This window comes from Homarus americanus, unplaced genomic scaffold, assembly GCF_018991925.1.
Source record: "Homarus americanus isolate GMGI-L3 unplaced genomic scaffold, GMGI_Hamer_2.0 scaffold20465, whole genome shotgun sequence".
Classification (NCBI taxonomy): Eukaryota; Metazoa; Arthropoda; class Malacostraca; order Decapoda; family Nephropidae; genus Homarus; species Homarus americanus.
Genome location: NW_024756914.1, coordinates 3,214,337 through 3,233,712, shown reverse-complemented (window position 1 = coordinate 3,233,712; position 19,376 = coordinate 3,214,337). Strand labels below are relative to the sequence as shown.

The following is a 19,376-nucleotide window of genomic DNA, read 5'->3' as shown; positions in this document are numbered from 1 at the left end:
CTCCCACCTCTTCTCCCTTCTCCTCCTCCTACCTCTTCTCCTTCTCACCTCTTCTCCCTTCTCCTCCTCCTACCTCTTCTCCTTCTCACCTCTTCTCCCTTCTCCTACTCCTCCCCCTTCCCCTCTACTTGAGTCCCAGGAGGCCGAACGTCTTCGTGACCTGCCTCGTCAAGTTATGCTCCGGGTCGAGTAACTGGAAGGTCAGATGTCCTGGAATTTCAACATGATGGACACTGGAAGTTTCATACCGATTGTCAAAGTGACCGGATTGGTAAATATCCACTTAACTATCCACTTTGCTATATATCCACACAGCCATAAATCACGGGAAAGAATGGAGAGAGAGAGAGAGAGAGAGAGAGAGAGAGAGAGAGAGAGAGAGAGAGAGAGAGAGAGAGAGGCCAATAAATGAAAAATCTTTACTATTCTCGGAACGTTTTGGAGTTGAGGGAACAATTGTTTTTTTGTGTTGAAGGCTTGTGAGGTAGGGGTGGGTTGCGGTGGGGATGAGGTGGGGTAGGGTGGGCTGGGGTGGAATGTGGTTATCTGAAGTTGGGGTTAGGTGCGGTGGGTATGAGGTGGGCTGGGATGCCGTTGGGATAAGGAGAGATGGGGTGGTAGTGGTTTACGTGGGGTTGTGGTGGGTTAGGATTAGGTTAGGTGGAGTGAAATGGGGTGGGGCGGTGGTGGGTTGGGGGGTGGGTTGTCAAGTAAGGATTGCCATAGTCACTAGTCCAAATATTTCACTTTTTGAGTCTATTTTATAACCAATTATCCAGATATTTGTAGTCAATGTGTATCCATTAACCTCTCGAGTGTCCCCGTGAGTTCCAGCCATTTTGTCTAATTTAACCTTCAATCTCCCTCCAGGTTTTTTGGGTGGGTTTAAATGTGAAAATTTTTCTTTTACGTCTTTTACATTCCAGTGTTTCATGTACCTTTGACTCGTTATTCTTCCTAACCTAATGCTAGAATCCCCCATTACTGCCCACGGCCTCCAACAGATTGCCCCTTGCCCATTCAAATTGCCCCCGACACCCCTGCGGTCAGCCGAGAATCACAAAAATAATGGAAGCGACTCCACTGGGAACCCTTGGCGCTGATTGGCTGGCCGCGCCCAGCAGCTGAGCCAATCAGGAAGCATGGCGGGAAGATTGAACATTTCAAACCTATCCTCGCGGGAACACGACCGTTATTACTCTTTTGTTTCTGACTTATTTTCGAGTTTATTTTGAAAGTTGTCTTTTACATTCCTGCCTCTTAAGAATATTTCTCCGTTGTAAGTTTTTAAAAATGCAAGAAGACAATTGGATAAGTGATAGCGTTTCCGACATCCCCATTTAAATGAGAAAAAAAGTGAAACACCGTAACGATGTCATCTCTTTATTAAGTCGTGTATAAAAATCGAGGTATTTTTCATATTTTCATAATCATTTTTTTTCACTACTTTCATATGCAAATATATCCAACTGCGCTCCAGCGACTCGACTCAGATTCTGATGATGAAACTCGGGAGCTGCATTAACCACGTCCTTTGTCGCACCCGTGTCGTGGAGGCCATCTTTTCTTTTGTCTATTTCTGTATGATTCTTTCTTTCTTTCTCTTCAAGTGAAAGTCATTGCATAAATGGATGTCTTTGTCTTAAGTGAAGGTCAGTGTTTAAGACTAAGTGAAGGTCATTGTAGAAGTGAAGGTTAGGTTAGGTTAGACAGGGTTAGGTTAGGTTAGGTTAGACAGGGTTAGGTTAGGTTAGGTTAGACAGGGTTAGGTTAGGTTAGGTTAGACAGGGTTAGGTTAGGTTAGACAGGGTTAGGTTAGGTTAGGTTAGACTGGGTTAGGTTAGGTTAGGTTAGACAGGGTTAGGTTAGGTTAGGTTAGACAGGGTTAGGTTCGCTAAGACTGGACTAGACTGGGTTAGGTTAGGTTTATTGGTTCAGTTTTCAAGGCTTCGATTCTCAATGGGACATAGTTCAGGGCTTCGGTTTTCCTTTATTAATGATATGAGAATGTTTCTGTCTAAATCACTTCAGGTGCGCGACAAGGCTGAGGAAAAGGTGAACGGCCGAGTATTTGATAACATTTGTGAATCTTTTCGAGAATGTTAAAAAATCGTATTTATTTTTTATCAATGAGAAATTTGTTTCCTGTTATTCATCTTCACTTTTTTCTATTTTTTTTCTTATATATCCTGTGTCAGTTTCTGTATTTATAGTTGTGATTTTCATATTATTTTAAGGTAAGGTTTTATTTATTGTAAAGGTTGTAGGAGACATTCAAGACAGGTATAACGTATTGCAAATAGCTCACAGCTTGGATCCCTTCTGTGTAAATACTGAACTAAGGAAGAATGAAGAACAGTTGTTGACTTACAAGAGTGAAGGGGGAAGAGCAGCCAGATGGATTACACTTGGGTGAGAGAGAGTGATAGGAAACGTGTGGTAACTGTAAGCTTATACCAGACGAAGATGTTGTGGGTCAATATGGATGACTGGTTATGATGATGGTTAACGAGAGGCTGAGGGAGGCACAGAGTCTAGAGAGAGACAGTCCAACGGTTGAGCTGCAGGGGAATGAACAAGTTGATGGAAAATGAAACGAAATCAAGAAAACACTGACATAGACAAGAGAGACGTGAGGAAGAACCAGAGGAGGGAAGCCACAGGAGGAAAAGAAACCTGGTGATGAAATGTGGAGTTGTGAAGTGTGATTGAGAGGAGGAGTAAAAAACCGTTTAAGTGGAGGAAAACAACAGATAGTCGAGAAGAAGAGGGATACGAAGCGGTTAGTAGAGAAGCGAAGTGAGCGGTGGGTAGAGCGAGGTGTTGAGGCTGGACAACTTGAGACAACAGAGGAAAAGTGTTGCAGGCCATATAGAGTGTTGCAGAAGAGAAACATGAAAAGTTGGACCTATTAGTAACTGTAGTGTGACATGATAATTGGAACACTTATACGGGAAAGATCTCATTAAAAAAGTAAGTGGAAAGAGTATTTTGAAAGACTACCGAACAAGGAAGACGGGAGACGAGCAATTTCAAAAACTATGTCACCAGAGGGACCAGTGATGGATATCCAGGAGGAGGAGGAGGAGGAGGGGGAGGGGGAGGGAGTGAGGATGGCTCTTGATAGGGTGAAGAGAGGGAAGAATTGTGGACCATCGGAAGTAGCAGCAGTGGAGGTGATGAAGTCGTTGGGGGATAAAGGTGTGGAATGGCTGCTGGATATGTTACGGGAAGTGTAGAGAGGTGAGGAGTTACTGAAGGACTGAAAGGAAAGTGTAAGTGTCAATATACACTCACAAGGGTGAAATGAAACTTCAGGAGTGACTAAAGTTGTTGGTGTATTTTATTAAGGCAGTGAAGCGGGTAGTGGTTGAGGGAGATACTGAACTCTGATGACATGTGGGATGTGAGTTCATAAGAGGGAAGGGGGCAGTGGCTGGTGTCTACGTTATGTGGCAAATCCAGGAGAAGATTTTAGAGGTTAAAGGAAAACTGTATTATGTGTTTATAGATTTGGAGAAGGCGTACTAGTGCCTGAGGAAGAAGCGGGTGCAAAAAAATGGTTACGACGGTAGAGGGGACGTATGAAGGTTTAAAACTTGAATAAGAACTGTATATTGAGACTCACAACAATATGACGTGAGAGTTGGTCTACGTCAAGGTTCGTAATGTATGTACTGAGTAAGAACCTCTGGGACTGGTGGCTTGTGGGTGATCTCGTCGTGACAACAGAAGCGGAGGAGGAACTAGAGAGAAGAGTGTTGCTGTGGCAGGAGAGTCTTAAAGAGCCAAGGGGTGACAGTAAATATTGACAAGAGAGAAGTTATGGTGTGTTGGAAGACGGGAAGGGATGTGATCAGGGTTGTGGATAGGAGAGAAATTAAGAGCTAACGCAGGTTTAAGCACGTGGGATGTGTGTTGAAAGCAGAGAGAGAGGATAAGGTGAGGGCGGGATTATCAAGGTATAAAAAAAGGTATATAACAGAAGGATGCTAAGAGGGTAGTAAGGAAGATGTTCAACACAGTAGATTGTCCCATGTTTATGTTGGGAGGAGAAACATGGACATTGAGAAAGTAGGGGAAGACAATGGAGAGAACAGAGGTGGGGATGTTAGGGTGGGTGTTGGAGATGTCTCTCAGGAACAGGTTGAGAGATGATGTTATGAGAGGTAGAAGGTGGAGTAACATTTATAAGCAATATGATGAGATAGAGACAGAGCTTACGATGGATTGGTAGGAAGAGGATTAGGAAGAAGAGGAGGAGCAGTAAGAGGAAGAGCAGGAGGAGGAGGAGAAACAAGAGGAGGAGGAAGCGATCAAAAGAGCCAGGAATGAGGTGATCAAAGGAAGGAGATCAAGACGAAGACAGAAGTTAAGACGGGGTTGAGAAACACAAGTAAAACATTTAGCTGAAGAGACAGGCTAAAGACAGAGAAACGCGACGGTGACGAAGACGAAGGCAGAGACGAAGACCTTTGAGAATAGAAGATGAAGAAGAAGAAGAAGAAGAAGAAGTTTCCTCTCCCATCTTCTAGAGAGAGTAGATGGAGAAAGGGACCCTGTAGTGTAATATAACCCTCACCCCAACTGTCGGGGCGTGGGAATATTGGGGCGTGAATGGCGGTCATATGAATGGTAGATTATGATCCTGTGAATCCAACAACCGTTTAACTGTTAGTATGACAATTCCCGTTACAGCGCCGTTTATTCTGTTGTGTCTCTGTTGCCATCGTGGTTACCATTATCTTCATCGGCATTCATTACCGTTTACCTACCATTACTAAAACCATGATTGTAGTTTTTTTTTTACTGTTTGGAACGCTACCGTGCATCATCACTGTCACCATCATTCTCACTATCACCGTCACCACCACCATCACTACCATCACCACCATCACCGTCACCACAATTACCTCCCCCACCTCCTCCTCCTCCAATAACTTCGCAGGTACAGACAGGTCCTCAGACATTGTTGCCAGTAATGTCATTTTCGCTACATTATTGCCACATCCTGATCTCTCCCTTATCTCTAATACCTTTGATCTCTCACTCTCTCGCCTCTCTCCCTCTCTCTCTCCCTCACTCCCTCACTCTCCCCATTCCCCATCACCCATCAGTAACGTCTCACCACCAATCATAGAAGGATTAAACAGGTCACTATTCAATTAGTCACTAGTCGGCAACTATGGCTTGTTTACAAAGTTACTTAGTCTCTGATTGGTCCAATTGGTCCCCCGTAAAGCCGTTTTAAGCCAATCAAGTGGGGGCTCTCTCTCAGTGCAAGGCCTTGGGCAGGCATTCTGGAGTTTGGCAGCACTAGACAGAGTTCTAATTGATAATGTTCGTACTAAATTAATTAATTCCAGTCAAACCTCTGTGACTTCTCTCCCTAAGGATTATATTGAAATGAAAACACCGAGTTGCCTTAATTACCAAAGTTGTTGTGCGCTGTCTACAGTAAATTCTGGCCAAGGGCATAAATGGGCAGCTGATTATGCTTGTTTGAACCTCTCAGTACAAAGCTTAAGTACATTATGTGGCAGCTTGGTTATGCTTGTTGGAGTCGTTGAGTGTGAAGCTTAATTGTCTGTATTATTATTATTATTATTATTATTATTATTATTATTATTATTATTATTATTATTATTATTATTATTATTATTATTATTATTTTGGATGGGGTCTGAAATCTTTACTATTATTAACATTAATATTATCAGTCTTCTGAGAGGGAATTACTTTTTTTTTATTTATCAATATTGGTACACTTCCGGGCCTGCACTTTAATTTTACGTCAGAGTCCCGACATTAACTCACCCATGACTCACGTAAGTAAATTACTTAAAGCAAGGAAAGGTTTGTCCTAACAAACGTCAAATTATGATTCAACAAAAAGTAAGAAATATGAAAGTTAAGAATTATGTGTCCGGTTTAATTTTGTAAGTTTTAATAGTTGACACAGTTTACGTCACTCGTTTAGATTTTATCAGTTACAACTAAAAGAATGTTTGATACATGTGTCACTGGGGGCCATTTAGGTGATATTGCTGTCCGCTAAACTTTGATTTATTTATCTTGGTATGAATTGTAGTTATCAGCATATACCTGGATCACGCGCACCTACAGTGATTTATATATATATATAAAATGAATTTTACATTTAAGTTATAAAATACACTCTACCGTGAGAGGGGCGGTTCTGATTCGTGATGACGTATAAATAATGTGTGTGTGTGTGTGTGTGTGTGTGTGTGTGTGTTTAGAGAGTAATGGTAGTGGGCGGTGTTGTAGTGGGCGGTGTTGTAGTGAAATGTGGCAAGATGGGACCGTAGACTTTTATATTGTAAAGAGCCTATTAATTATTTATGTCAGTATCTATCTGCCTACGTTTTTACGAATCTGTCTGTCTGTCTGTCTGTCTGTCTGCGTCTCTTCCTGTCTGACTGTCTGTCTGTGTATCCTTCCACTTTCCAATACGTACACTTTACCCACAAGTCTACCGGCAGTTCTCTTAGGGCACAAGTATAACATTCTCACCATTACTAAAAGCCTCACAACTTTTTCAGCTGTCGCGTAAGTAATTCAGGTTCTCGATATCTGGCGCCTTCCTTGGGTGACTCGGGAGGCAGACAGTGAGGTCAGTCCTCCTGGAGACAACTCCTCACTATTAAAAGGTCACCAACTCCACTCTTAAAGGTCGTTGGTATCTATTAGTTCGTTTTGAGACACGAGACGATCAGGAACACGGTGGTTTTTTTTTCGTTTTTCATTCTACTCTGTATGTGTGTGTGGGGGGGGGAGGGGTGGGTGGATAGGGAGTAATTGTTGATACTCCTGGTGTATAGTCTCTCTGTCTGTCTGTCTGTCTGTCTATTCTTATTTTTATCTATCTCATTCTGGTGGTAGACGGTGTTGGTCGGCTCGTCAGTGTTTTACATTGTGGCGTGTGTCTCATGTGGCTGTGGGTGGTTTAATCGTCCGCAGGTGGTGTAATCGTCCTCAGGTGGTATAATCGTCTCGGCGTGTACTGTACGAAGGAGTTAAAAATTCTCGCATCTTCTCTCATTCACCGCTGCTGTCATTGGTCGTCTCTGCTCGGCCTCGAGGTATAGGTAATTCACGAGTTGTATACGTAACGCCACAATCACCCACCCACTCACTCCCCCACCCACCACACCACCCAGCTTCTTGAACAAAGGTGAGTCGATGGTCGTTCATGCTAGTGTAGGTATTTTTGTTGTTGTTTTTATGAATAGGGCCTGAATTTTTGTTTCTTTTTCATTTATCTGTCTCCCTGTTTGAGTATCTCTCTCTCTCTCTCTCTCTCCGTAAATGCAGGGTATGTCCATTTGTTATATAGGGTTGAATATATAATAAATATTTTGTTTGGAATGGTAAAAGAAGTAACAGTTTGTCAGTGTTTTAATAAGTCAGTGTTCCAGTGGTCAGTGTTACAGGATGACAGTGTTACAGGCGGACAGTGTTCCAGGAGACCATTGTTCCAGGAGGTCAGTGTTCCAGGTGGTTCATGCTCCAGAAGGTGTGTAAAGGGCGTCTTTAATATGGATATGAGACTGTCAAAATCTCCCTGGGTTGCCTAAAGTCAGCTATCTACTGGTGAGGCTGACCTATGATCCACCCAGGTATTAGTTCATATTTTTGAGTCAAGGTCGTTGTTTGGGTGTCGACTGAGAGATGTACAGACGTTGAGTAAGGAGTTTATTTGATGTTTGTGAAGCTTTGTGATGACGTCTTGTGAAATGTTCTTTTTTGAGGTTCTTGGAGTAATGTGTATGAAGGAGGAAGAGGAGGAGGATTTTTCGACCTGTTTAGAAAAATCTGATTTAGTATTTGCTAAACGTACAAAATGCGTTATATAAAACCCTGTACGTTAAGAGGATGTACTACTTTAACCGGATACTACTACTGTAATATTCTATGGATTGTCACTTAAAGAGCTTTGACAAACTCGAACACAGAACCCAAGGCAAGTCCGATTTATATTTTAAGGAACTTGATCACCATGACAAAACAACTATGGTCAAAGGTGATTAATTAATTCGCTGATCCAACCTTGAAAATATATCCCTCACGCACAAAATTAATCCATCAGTAAATTCAGGAAAAAATCACTCCTTGGGCTGATTTCTTGTAACCCAAAACAAACCACTACGTCACCTACCACTCGTTAACGTCAGAGGAACGAAGGCCAAGTCTGGTGACCCTTGAAAAATTTAGTGAAAAGTAAATGTTTCTACGGTAAAATATTTTATGGTCAGATTCTTCTTGATAGTGTTGACAGAACCTTATGCATAACCTTGGTTATGCTTGTTGGAGTCGTTGAGTGTGAAGCTTAATTGTCTATATTATTATTATTATTATTATTATTATTATTATTATTATTATTATTATTATTATTATTATTATTATTATTATTATTATTATTATGAAGGGGGTCTGAAATATTTACTATTATTAACATTAATATTATCAGTCTTCTGAGAGGCAATTATTTTTATTTATTTATCAATATTGGTATACTTCCGGGCCTGCACTTTAATTTTACTCCAGAGTCCCGACGGTGTGTGTGCGCGCGCGTGTGTGTGTGTGTGTGTGTTGAGAGAGTAATGGTAGTGGGCGGTGATGTAGTGAAATGTGGCAAGATGGGACCGTAGACTTTTATACTGTAATGCGCTCTTAATTATTTATGCCAGTATCTATCTGCCTTCGTTTTTACGAATCTGTCTGTCTGTCTGTCTGTCTGTCTGTCTGTCTGCCTGACTGTGTGTGTGTCTGTCTGTCTGCGTCTCTTCCTGTCTGACTGTCTGTCCGTGTATCCTTCCACTTTCCAATACCTACACTTTACCCACAAGTCTACCGGCAGTTCTCTTAGGGCACAAGTATAATATTCTCACCATTACTAAAAGCCTCACAACTTTTTTAGCTGTCGAGTAAGTAATTCAGGTTCTCGATATCTGGCGCCTTCCCTGGGTGACTCGGGAGGCAGACAGCGAGAAGATCAGTCCTCCTGGAGACACTCCTCACTATTAAAAGGTCACCAACTCCACTCTTAAAGGTCGTTGGTATCTATTAGTTCGTTTTGAGACACGAGACGATCAGGTACACGGTGGTTTTTTTTTCGTTTTTCATTCTACTCTGTATGTGTGTGTGGGGGGGGGAGGGGTGGGTGGATAGGGAGTAATTGTTGATACTCCTGGTGTATAGTGTCTCTCTGTCTGTCTGTCTGTCTGTCTGTCTATTCTTATTTTTATCTATCTCATTCTGGTGGTAGACGGTGTTGGTCGGCTCGTCAGTGTTTTACATTGTGGCGTGTGTCTCATGTGGCTGTGGGTGGTTTAATCGTCCGCAGGTGGTGTAATCGTCCTCAGGTGGTATAATCGTCTCGGCGTGTACTGTACGAAGGAGTTAAAAATTCTCGCATCTTCTCTCATTCACCGCTGCTGTCATTGGTCGTCTCTGCTCGGCCTCGAGGTATAGGTAATTCACGAGTTGTATACGTAACGCCACAATCACCCACCCACTCACTCCCCCACCCACCACACCACCCAGCTTCTTGAACAAAGGTGAGTCGATGGTCGTTCATGCTAGTGTAGGTATTTTTGTTGTTGTTTTTATGAATAGGGCCTGAATTTTTGTTTCTTTTTCATTTATCTGTCTCCCTGTTTGAGTATCTCTCTCTCTCTCTCTCTCTCTCTCTCTCTCTCTCTCTCTCTCTCTCTCTCTCTCTCTCTCTCTCTCTCTGTCTCTCTCTGTCTCTCTCTCTCTCTCTCTCTCTCTCTCTCTCTCTACTCACGCTCTGTCTCCGTAAATGCAGGGTATGTCCATTTGTTATATAGGGTTGAATATATAATAAATATTTTGTTTGGAATGGTAAAAGAAGTAACAGTTTGTCAGTGTTTTAATAAGTCAGTGTTCCAGTGGTCAGTGTTACAGGATGACAGTGTTACAGGCGGACAGTGTTCCAGGAGACCATTGTTCCAGGAGGTCAGTGTTCCAGGTGGTTCATGCTCCAGAAGGTGTGTAAAGGGCGTCTTTAATATGGATATGAGACTGTCAAAATCTCCCTGGGTTGCCTAAAGTCAGCTATCTACTGGTGAGGCTGACCTATGATCCACCCAGGTATTAGTTCATATTTTTGAGTCAAGGTCGTTGTTTGGGTGTCGACTGAGAGATGTACAGACGTTGAGTAAGGAGTTTATTTGATGTTTGTGAAGCTTTGTGATGACGTCTTGTGAAATGTTCTTTTTTGAGGTTCTTGGAGTAATGTGTATGAAGGAGGAAGAGGAGGAGGATTTTTCGACCTGTTTAGAAAAATCTGATTTAGTATTTGCTAAACGTACAAAATGCGTTATATAAAACCCTGTACGTTAAGAGGATGTACTACTTTAACCGGATACTACTACTGTAATATTCTATGGATTGTCACTTAAAGAGCTTTGACAAACTCGAACACAGAACCCAAGGCAAGTCCGATTTATATTTTAAGGAACTTGATCACCATGACAAAACAACTATGGTCAAAGGTGATTAATTAATTCGCTGATCCAACCTTGAAAATATATCCCTCACGCACAAAATTAATCCATCAGTAAATTCAGGAAAAAATCACTCCTTGGGCTGATTTCTTGTAACCCAAAACAAACCACTACGTCACCTACCACTCGTTAACGTCAGAGGAACGAAGGCCAAGTCTGGTGACCCTTGAAAAATTTAGTGAAAAGTAAATGTTTCTACGGTAAAATATTTTATGGTCAGATTCTTCTTGATAGTGTTGACAGAACCTTATGCATAACCTTGGTTATGCTTGTTGGAGTCGTTGAGTGTGAAGCTTAATTGTCTATATTATTATTATTATTATTATTATTATTATTATTATTATTATTATTATTATTATTATTATTATTATTATTATTATTATTATTATGAAGGGGGTCTGAAATATTTACTATTATTAACATTAATATTATCAGTCTTCTGAGAGGCAATTATTTTTATTTATTTATCAATATTGGTATACTTCCGGGCCTGCACTTTAATTTTACTCCAGAGTCCCGACGGTGTGTGTGCGCGCGCGTGTGTGTGTGTGTGTGTGTTGAGAGAGTAATGGTAGTGGGCGGTGATGTAGTGAAATGTGGCAAGATGGGACCGTAGACTTTTATACTGTAATGCGCTCTTAATTATTTATGCCAGTATCTATCTGCCTTCGTTTTTACGAATCTGTCTGTCTGTCTGTCTGTCTGTCTGTCTGTCTGCCTGACTGTGTGTGTGTCTGTCTGTCTGCGTCTCTTCCTGTCTGACTGTCTGTCCGTGTATCCTTCCACTTTCCAATACCTACACTTTACCCACAAGTCTACCGGCAGTTCTCTTAGGGCACAAGTATAATATTCTCACCATTACTAAAAGCCTCACAACTTTTTTAGCTGTCGAGTAAGTAATTCAGGTTCTCGATATCTGGCGCCTTCCCTGGGTGACTCGGGAGGCAGACAGCGAGAAGATCAGTCCTCCTGGAGACACTCCTCACTATTAAAAGGTCACCAACTCCACTCTTAAAGGTCGTTGGTATCTATTAGTTCGTTTTGAGACACGAGACGATCAGGTACACGGTGGTTTTTTTTTCGTTTTTCATTCTACTCTGTATGTGTGTGTGGGGGGGGGAGGGGTGGGTGGATAGGGAGTAATTGTTGATACTCCTGGTGTATAGTGTCTCTCTGTCTGTCTGTCTGTCTGTCTGTCTATTCTTATTTTTATCTATCTCATTCTGGTGGTAGACGGTGTTGGTCGACTCGTCAGTGTTTTACATTGTGGCGTGTGTCTCATGTGGCTGTGGGTGGTTTAATCGTCCGCAGGTGGTGTAATCGTCCTCAGGTGGTATAATCGTCTCGGCGTGTACTGTACGAAGGAGTTAAAAGTTCTCGTATCTTCTCTCATTCACCGCTGCTGTCATTGGTCGTCTCTGCTCGGCCTCGAGGTATAGGTAATTCACGAGTTGTATACGTCACATCCACCCACCCACTCACTCCCCCACCCACCACACCACCCAGCTTCTTGAACACAGGTGAGTCGATGGTCATTCATGCTAGTGTAGGTATTTTTGTTGTTGTTTTTATGAATAGGGCCTGAATTTTTGTCTCTTTTTCATTTAACTCTCTCCCTGTTTGAGTATCTCTCTCTCTCTCTCTCTCTCTCTCTCTCTCTCTCTCTCTACTCACGCTCTGTCTCCGTAAATGCAGGGTATGTCCATTTGTTATATAGGGTTGAATATATAATAAATATTTTGTTTGGAATGGTAAAAGATGTAACAGTTTGTCAGTGTTTCAATAAGTCAGTGTTCCAGTGGTCAGTGTTACAGGATGACAGTGTTACAGGCGGACAGTGTTCCAGGAGACCATTGTTCCAGGATGTCAGTGTTCCAGGTGGTTCATGCTCCAGAAGGTGTGTGAAGGGCGTCTTTAATATGGATATGAGACTGTCAAAATCTCCCCGGGTTGCCTAAAGTCAGCTATCTATTGGTGAGGCTGACGTATGATCCACCCAGGTATTAGTTCACATTTTTGAGTCAAGGTCGTTGTTTGGGTGTCGACTGAGAGATGTACAGACGTTGAGTAAGGAGTTTATTTGATGTTTCTGAAGCTGTGTGATGACGTCTTGTGAAATGTTCTTTTTTGAGGTTCTTGGAATAATGTGTATGAAGGAGGAGGAGGATTTTTCGACCTGTTTGGAAACCTCTGATTTAGTATTCGCTAAACGTACAAAATGCGTTATATAAAACCCTGTACGTTAACAGGATGTACTACTTTAACCGGATACTACTACTGTAATATTCTATGGATTGTCACTTAAAGAGCTTTGACAAACTCGAACACAGAACCCAAGGCAAGTCCGATTTATATTTTAAGGAACTTGATCACCATGACAAAACAACTATGGCCAAATGTGATTAATTAATTCGCTGATCCAACCTTGAAAATATATCCCTCACGCGCAAAATGAATCCGTCAGTAAAGTCAGGAAAAAATCACTTCTTGGGCTGACTTCTTGTAACCCAAAACAAACCACTACGTCACCTACCACTCGTTAACGTCAGAGGAACGAAGGTCAAGTCTGGTGACCCTTGAAAAATTTAGTGAAAAGTAAATGTTTCTACGGTAAAATATTTTATGGTCAGATTCTCCTTGATAGTGTTGACAAAACCTTAGGAACCTGGATCGAGTTCTGGTGACCGTCAGAGAAACGCTTTAAAAGTTTCTAGAACGTAGAGAGAATGTAAAAAATTATACCCCTTAAGACTCGAGGTCTCCTTAAAAGTTCCTGAGATTCGTCAAAGATATCTTACACTCTCTCTAAACAGTGATAGAAAACTAAAGTCGTCTTTGTGATTTCTGAGCTAATTTGAATTCTTGGAATTTCTCGATTACTCTAGGGATTTCTGAACAACAATGAAATCTTCGGAAATCCTAATACCCATTCTCCAGTATCTTTGATGTTTTTCCCTTCTGGAGGATCTCGCCATGGATCTCAAAGCGGCTTACGAATCTGTCTTTGAGTTTAACTAAAAAAAAAAAAAAAAGGTTGACTACGGAGTTTTCTAGACGTGAAAATCCAGGATATGGAATTTAACAGTTGGAACGATTGTTACTTCCTCACCATCTGAACGGAAATGTTGGGGTCTGGAAGGCTCTCATAATACGTAAAACTCCAGCGATGATAACGTGGCGGAACGTAGAAGTTAGGATACTTTATATCATATATCAGGCGAATGGTTAAATGGACCCTTTCCCTCCCATATTAATATGCCCCTTTCTTAATGGACCCTCAGACCTAATGGAGCTTAGACTTAATGGACCTCAGACCTAATGGAGCTTAGACCTAATGGACCTTCAGTTTAATGGATCCCAATACTGAAGGCTAAGTTTCGTTTGGACCTTTTAGAACTGGGTCCCATTAGGACTATGGTCTCTTAATACTAGTTCCCATTTAACATGAAACCTAATCTAGCAGTGAAAATTAACATGGGTTGAGAAAAGTCACGAAGGAAGCTGATATGATATGCACAACTCCCACATCTGCCAGAGGATCCTATAGATATATTCCTAAAAACAAAATCGTAAGACAGTTTCTCCTCCCACAGTTTGATAGGCTACAACACACATTCGAGTCTCTGTACATATTTGACGTCATATTGTGAGGTAGTGTTGGTTTCGTTATATAAAAGGAGTTGGCTTAGGAGTCGTGTCTATAGAAGGGAGAAATTTTTAACGTAAGATTCTGGAACTGTGAGAATTGTAGGTAAGGTGTAAGTAAAGAGCTTTAGAGACATTTGATATTGGGTTTAAAAGTGTGTGTATTGTGTGATTCTCTCTCCTCTTCTCTTCTCTTCTCTTCTCTTCTCTTCTCTTCTCTTCTCTTCTCCTGGTGTTAGTGGACTTTCCAGACCAACCAGAGTTCACTGACGTCATCGACTTTCCTCCCGCGCGCCCACACGTAAACTTCATGACCTTATGAAAAACCTCTAGTGGGAGAGAGGGAGAGAGTGGGGACGGGGTGAGGGGAGGAGAGAGGGAAAAAGTGGAGAAGGAAGAGACAGGAAAAGTGACGAAGAGTGGGAGAGGGAGAAAGTAAGTGGAGAAGAGGTGAGAGGGGGAAATGTAAAGCTGGGGGCCATGGTAGTGAGTTGGGAGGCCCTGGTAGTGAGCTGGGGGCCCTGGTAATAATATGGAGCCTTGACAGTGAGATGGGGGCCCTGGTAGTGAGCTGGGGGAAAGGGGGTCCTGGTAGTGAGCTTGGGGGAAAGGGGGGGTCCTGGTAGTGAGCTGGGGGCCTCCTGGTCTGCATATCGCTCCTAGTCCAGCCAGGCGAGAGATCCGGCGAGGCGTGACTGGACTTCTTCTCTCGCTCTATCTGCATTTTTATCTAGAATTTCCTCCACCTGTTTCCATTATTTGTTTCCATTCTCTTTCCCTGAGCATTATTTCTAAGTCGATTGTTGTATTCGCCTCTCTCTCTCTCTCTCTCTCTCTCTCTCTGCTTTCCTTATCCTCTTTTACTCCTGTTTCATTGTTTGTTACTCCTTAAGTTCTATTATATATTTGTATTGTATATTTATTCTCATTGTTATTTTTATCTTCTCCGTTTTCATCCGTTTATGTCTTCTTCCATTTTCTTATTTACGAATCATTCTCTTGTGTTTCAGTATTGAATTTTATGTTTTGTTCTTGTTTCTTTTACTGTGTATTTGTTTAGATTAATCGTCTTTATTATTTAAGAATTAACTGATCAAAAAAAACAAAAACTAAAAAAAAAAAAAGCATATTAGACTTATCTTTTGTTTTCAATCACCTACGTACGTTTACTCTAACAACGGAAAATCTTACATGAGCGAGAAAAACGAAAAAAAGATATTATTTTTTTTGAGTCAATCTCTTTACATGACGAATATAAGTGTAGTGTACCCAGACGGCCGAATAGAAACCCCCAAATTGTCGTTGGTTTTTGTTTCATTATTTATCGTCATTGTTAATACATTCTAGCGCACGAATTTTGAACAGGTACATCTTTTAAATGTGAATTGAAGACAAGAGGATTTCAGAGGGATTTTAAGAGGTGGGACAATGTGGTGGTGGAATGTATTGTGTATTGAATGCTGGAAGGTAGGGGATTTAATCAAGGAAATTGTCTGTGTGGGGATTTAAAATATATTGTAAATAGGGAATTTTTTATGGATGCTGGGGAGGGTAGGCGAAGGAAAGGATGGAGAGAAGGAGGAAGGGAAGAAAAGAGGGATTAAAATGAAGATAGAATAAAGGAATTGTGGATGTGGGAGTTGATGATATTGATAATTTGACCGGATTATTTGAGGTTTCTAAAGTGAAGGAGACGCCCTAAGCTTAACACACCAATTTACTACAGCAAGTGAAACAGCCTGAAAATTACTCGCGGCATTCTGGTCAGATTTCACATTGATATTCAGCGGACAACACCAGTAAATCCGGCACACACACACACCCCCATCCTCCTCCTTCTCATCACTTTCCCCCTGGCTTTCCCTAGGCTTACTCCAAACTTCCCCAGATTTACCCCAGTTTTTCCAAAGGCTTTCCCTAGGCTTACTCCTAACTTCCCCAGATTTACCCCAGTTTTTCCAAAGGCTTTCCCTAGGCTTACTCCAAATTTCCCCAGATTTACCCCAATTTCTCCCTAGGGTTTCCTCCATATTTATCCTCAGTCTTTCGCTTGGTTTTCCCTACACTTTCCCCCAAGTTTCTTCAAGGCTTTCCTCTAGGCTTTCCCCAGAATTTGCCTCAGAATTCCCTTGTTTCCACAGACTTTCCCCAGGCTTTCTGTATACTTTCCCTAAACCCAGCTTATATAACTCTTTTTCTGTCGCTCTCTTCCCCATCACTTCCTTATTTCGTTTTCATCCCTCCCCTTTCTTTCTCCTCCCCCCTTTCTTTCTCCTCCCCCCTTTCCTCCACTTTCTCCCCCTTACCCATTACCCTCTTCATCTCCTCTCCTCCTACTTTCCCCCTTCCTCCCTCTCTTCTCCTCCTCAACGTCCCTCTCTGCTCTTCCTTCTTCCCCCTTTCCTTCCTCCTCCTCTTCCCCCTCTTCTCCTCCTCTTCGGTCAGGCGGTACACAACAAAGGCTCACCAGAGACTCCACGTCACGCGATGCTGCTGTTGAGAAAAAATAAGACTCCGAATCAACACAAAAGACTCAACCAAGACCTCTGTGTGTTGGGGGGGGGTGACCTACATAGAGTCTTTGTTGCTACATAATCCTGTAGTATTTGTCGCAACGAAGATAGGCTACGTACTACTGTAGGGGTAGGGGGCTAGAGTTAGTCTTTGTAGCTAGATGAAGAATTTTTATCCCACTGTAGAAGCTATATATGTAGTGTGTCTTAGTTATGTAGTCTTTTTTTTTTGCTACTTAATCCTGTAGTCTATTGGTTCTACGTCGAGGCTATGCATTAATTTTTTCAGGGGCTATATATACTGTATAGTCTCCGCTGGTTTATAGGGCTATCGGGCTATAGGGCTATATTTCTTCGGTGATATTTATTGTTTCCGGTGTGTGTGTGTGTGTGTGTGTGTGTGTGTGTGTGTGTGTGTGTGTGTGTGTTTGTGTGTGTGTGTGTGTGTGTGTGTGTGTGTGTGTGTGTGTGTCTATAAATATATTTTTACAGGGTATATGTTAGTTTAAATGTATGCATATCCTTTATGTATTTACGTATGTATGTATGTATTTATGCATGTGTGCGTGTATGTGTGTGTGTGTGTTTACTTTTGTGTCTGTATCAATATATACAATTACTTCGCTTGTTTATACTGTACAAGTGAACTCACACAACCAACATGCGTACGATCAGATAATTTTAATCCTTCCTTCCTTCCTTCCTTCCTTCCTTCCTTCCTTCCTTCCTTCCTTCCTTCCTTTTCAGTCATTTCTTACCCATATCTCCCTTTCTTCCCCGCCTCCCCCCATTCCTTCCCCTTCCTCTCACCTTCCCTCATACTTCCCCTCTTCCACTCTATCGCCCTCCACTCCTCACACTCTCCTATCTCATCAAATCCACCCACTCGCCCATCCTTCTTCCAGTGCCCCCCCCTCATCTTCCCACTTCCTTTCAACCTCTCCACCTCCCACTCATCCTATTAACCCTCCCACTCTCCCCTCAGTATTTGGCCTCCCAGTTTCTCCCATCCCACTTTCATCCCTCTTCTAACTCTTCCATTGCCTCCATGTCTCTTCATCTGTTCCCTTCCCCCTCTATCTTCCTTCTTCCTCCTTTCTTACCATCACCAACTCTACCACCACCACTGCCATAACCTCTACCACACTACTACACCACTACCACCATCTCTACCACACCACCACCGTCTCTACCACCATCTTTTCCTCCAACCACCACCTCTCCCACATTCCCAGACTGCATGTTGTGGTGGTCTTGGTAGGCGTTGTAATTAGCGTGAGTAAGCAGGTACTAATGTGATGGTAAATACGCTTAAATAGCACTTAACTCTAGTAATTGGTCGAGAGGTAAATGCGTCTTATTTGTTGTGTACAACTTAGTAAACTTCCGTGTGCTACCTGGTCATAACAACGGTAAAAGAAGGTTAATTAGTTGGGTTTGTTGACTCGATGAAATATTGTGTGTGGTAAGGAGTTGGTTGTATATAACAGGATGTGTGTGTGTGTGTGTGTGTGTGTGTGTGTGTGTGTGTGTGATACTGATTTAACATATCGAATTTGTGTAATATAACTTTAGTTCGTTGAAATTAACATACCAAGATTAAGGAAAAAAATACTTATACACTTAATTTATTTAGTTTATTACACCTGTGTCTGAAATGGAAAACAGTTGTTGAATGTAAACTATGATAATTGGTTCGTTTATTTAACTTTGTCTATTGAGTTTATGTTAGTAAGAGTTATATACCGGAGTTAATTTATTTTTACACTGGGATGATTTTTTCTTTATTTAACAAAACAGGTTAAATGTATGTTAGTGAGAGAGTTTTAATGCGATTAAATTGAATGAATACGTTAACACGGATTCACTGTGGTTGCATTAAAATGGATGTCAGAGTTTATATATGAAGCTTCTAATTTGCTTAAATACATCATTATACCAGATTAGGATATACTGTATATTTTAGACATTTTATATATATATATACCAGTTGTAGACATGAATTATAAGCTTATCATTACCAATTCCAGACATTATTCGAAACAGCATTATCAATTCCGGATATTTATTTCAGACGTATTACCAATTCCAGTCACTTATTCCAGAAATGTCATTACCAGTTTTAGACATGTTCGGTACAAGTGTCACGTCTCCAGATATGTCATTACCAGTTTTAGACATGTTCGGTACAAGTATCACGTCTCCAGATATGTCATCACCAGTTTTAGACATGTTCGGTACAAGTATCACGTCTCCAGAGCTGTAACAGTTCATATTAAAACAACTCGTTATAATTAGCTGGACAACAAGGTGCGGGAGAGAGTGCGGGTAGTGTGTATAATCAAGTCATTAAAACTTACCAGGAAATTTGCCGAGTTTTGTATCTTCAACACATTAAATTGCATCATAAACACAAACTCCTCTTTTTTAAGTCTGTTTCTAGTTAGTTTCTGTTTTCACGTACCGTTGAAATGTGTGTGTGTGTGTCTGTGTCTGTGTGTGTGTGTGTGTGTTTATATGTCATTGAGATTACGTTTCTATTTCTTGGTTTTACGTATCAGTGATTTAGAGAGAGAGAGAGAGAGAGAGAGAGAGAGATTATTGTGATTCTGATTTTCAACTATTTTGTAAAGGTCTGTCATTACTTTGATCAAATATCTAT

The 19,376-nt window shown here is 41.5% G+C and overlaps 1 protein-coding gene across 1 annotated transcript in view; it reads left to right on the top strand.

Moving 5' to 3' along the window:
- LOC121857274 overlaps nucleotides 1-18,980 on the top strand; it is an 86,926-nt gene extending 67,946 nt beyond the window's left edge. Inside the window, exon 3 of the mRNA XM_042353266.1 lies at nucleotides 18,789-18,980. Within this exon, the coding sequence (XP_042209200.1) occupies nucleotides 18,789-18,980 (192 nt within the window). The remainder of the gene's footprint in view (nucleotides 1-18,788) is intronic.
- The last annotated feature ends 396 nt before the right edge of the window (nucleotides 18,981-19,376 follow it).